Source organism: Penaeus monodon, chromosome 23 (genome assembly GCF_015228065.2).
Source record: "Penaeus monodon isolate SGIC_2016 chromosome 23, NSTDA_Pmon_1, whole genome shotgun sequence".
Taxonomy (NCBI): Eukaryota; Metazoa; Arthropoda; class Malacostraca; order Decapoda; family Penaeidae; genus Penaeus; species Penaeus monodon.
The window spans coordinates 19,874,151-19,874,961 of NC_051408.1; the positions used below are offsets into that span (position 1 = coordinate 19,874,151).

At 48.5% G+C, this 811-nt stretch overlaps 1 protein-coding gene across 1 annotated transcript in view; it reads left to right on the plus strand.

Moving 5' to 3' along the window:
- Positions 1-811, plus strand: part of LOC119588169 — a gene marked incomplete at its 5' end in the record, with an annotated part of 15,736 nt that overhangs the window by 2,067 nt on the left and 12,858 nt on the right. Inside the window, 1 exon segment of the mRNA XM_037936873.1 lies at positions 232-461. Within this exon segment, the coding sequence (XP_037792801.1) occupies positions 232-461 (230 nt within the window).

Genomic DNA, 811 nt, shown 5'->3' on the forward strand with positions numbered 1-811 from the left:
TTTGCACCTATGATAGATATGGTGCATATTCATTTGTGTATGCACAGTGTCCTGTCGTGGTGAGGATCAGTCTATGATTCGCGTTGAATGCTCCCGAGGTACGGCATGTGTGAAGACGCCAGATATGTTCTGCTATATTCTTTCATCGGGGCCTTTTCAGAATTGAAATATTTTCTCTTCACAGTGTGTATCTTTATTGATATTATTACTGGTAGCCCATCGCAATGATAGGTGTTGAAGGAGACCTCTGCGTATCAGGGAGAGAAATATCGATTTCCAGAGTCGTTTGGTGACGCAGAACGCTCCCATTACGCTCATAAAGTGTCATTACGTTCGTATGACGCTAACAGCCGTGACAGTGCAGCATTTGTGTGTTTTAATGCCCAGGGGGAAACGAATCAAACACGGGGGAGTGAAATGTATTCCCCCAAAGAATTGTGCGAGGCGAACACATCGAATAGGTTAGGGAAAGGGTATACGTGACAGGATTTGCAAACTTTAGATGCTTAGAGAGTTGATAACGAATTATAAAGAAATGCGAAGAAAAGACGAAGAAATAGACTCGGGAAGAGGTAGAAAGAGCACGGTAGAGAAGTTTAGCAAGTCTGGGATGCAGACGAGAGAATGGATCGGGGGCGCGAAGGAAAACGCGGCTCGGCTCTTGAACAGGGTCTGCGGTCGAGAGCTCGCGGCGCCCGGACTGTGCGCTCTGGAGGCGGGGCTTGTGGCGCGTCTGAGACCGGCTAGGGCGGCTTCGTGCGGCTGTGGTGCTGGTTGCGATGAGGCTTGAAGACGTTTTGCGATGAGAAAA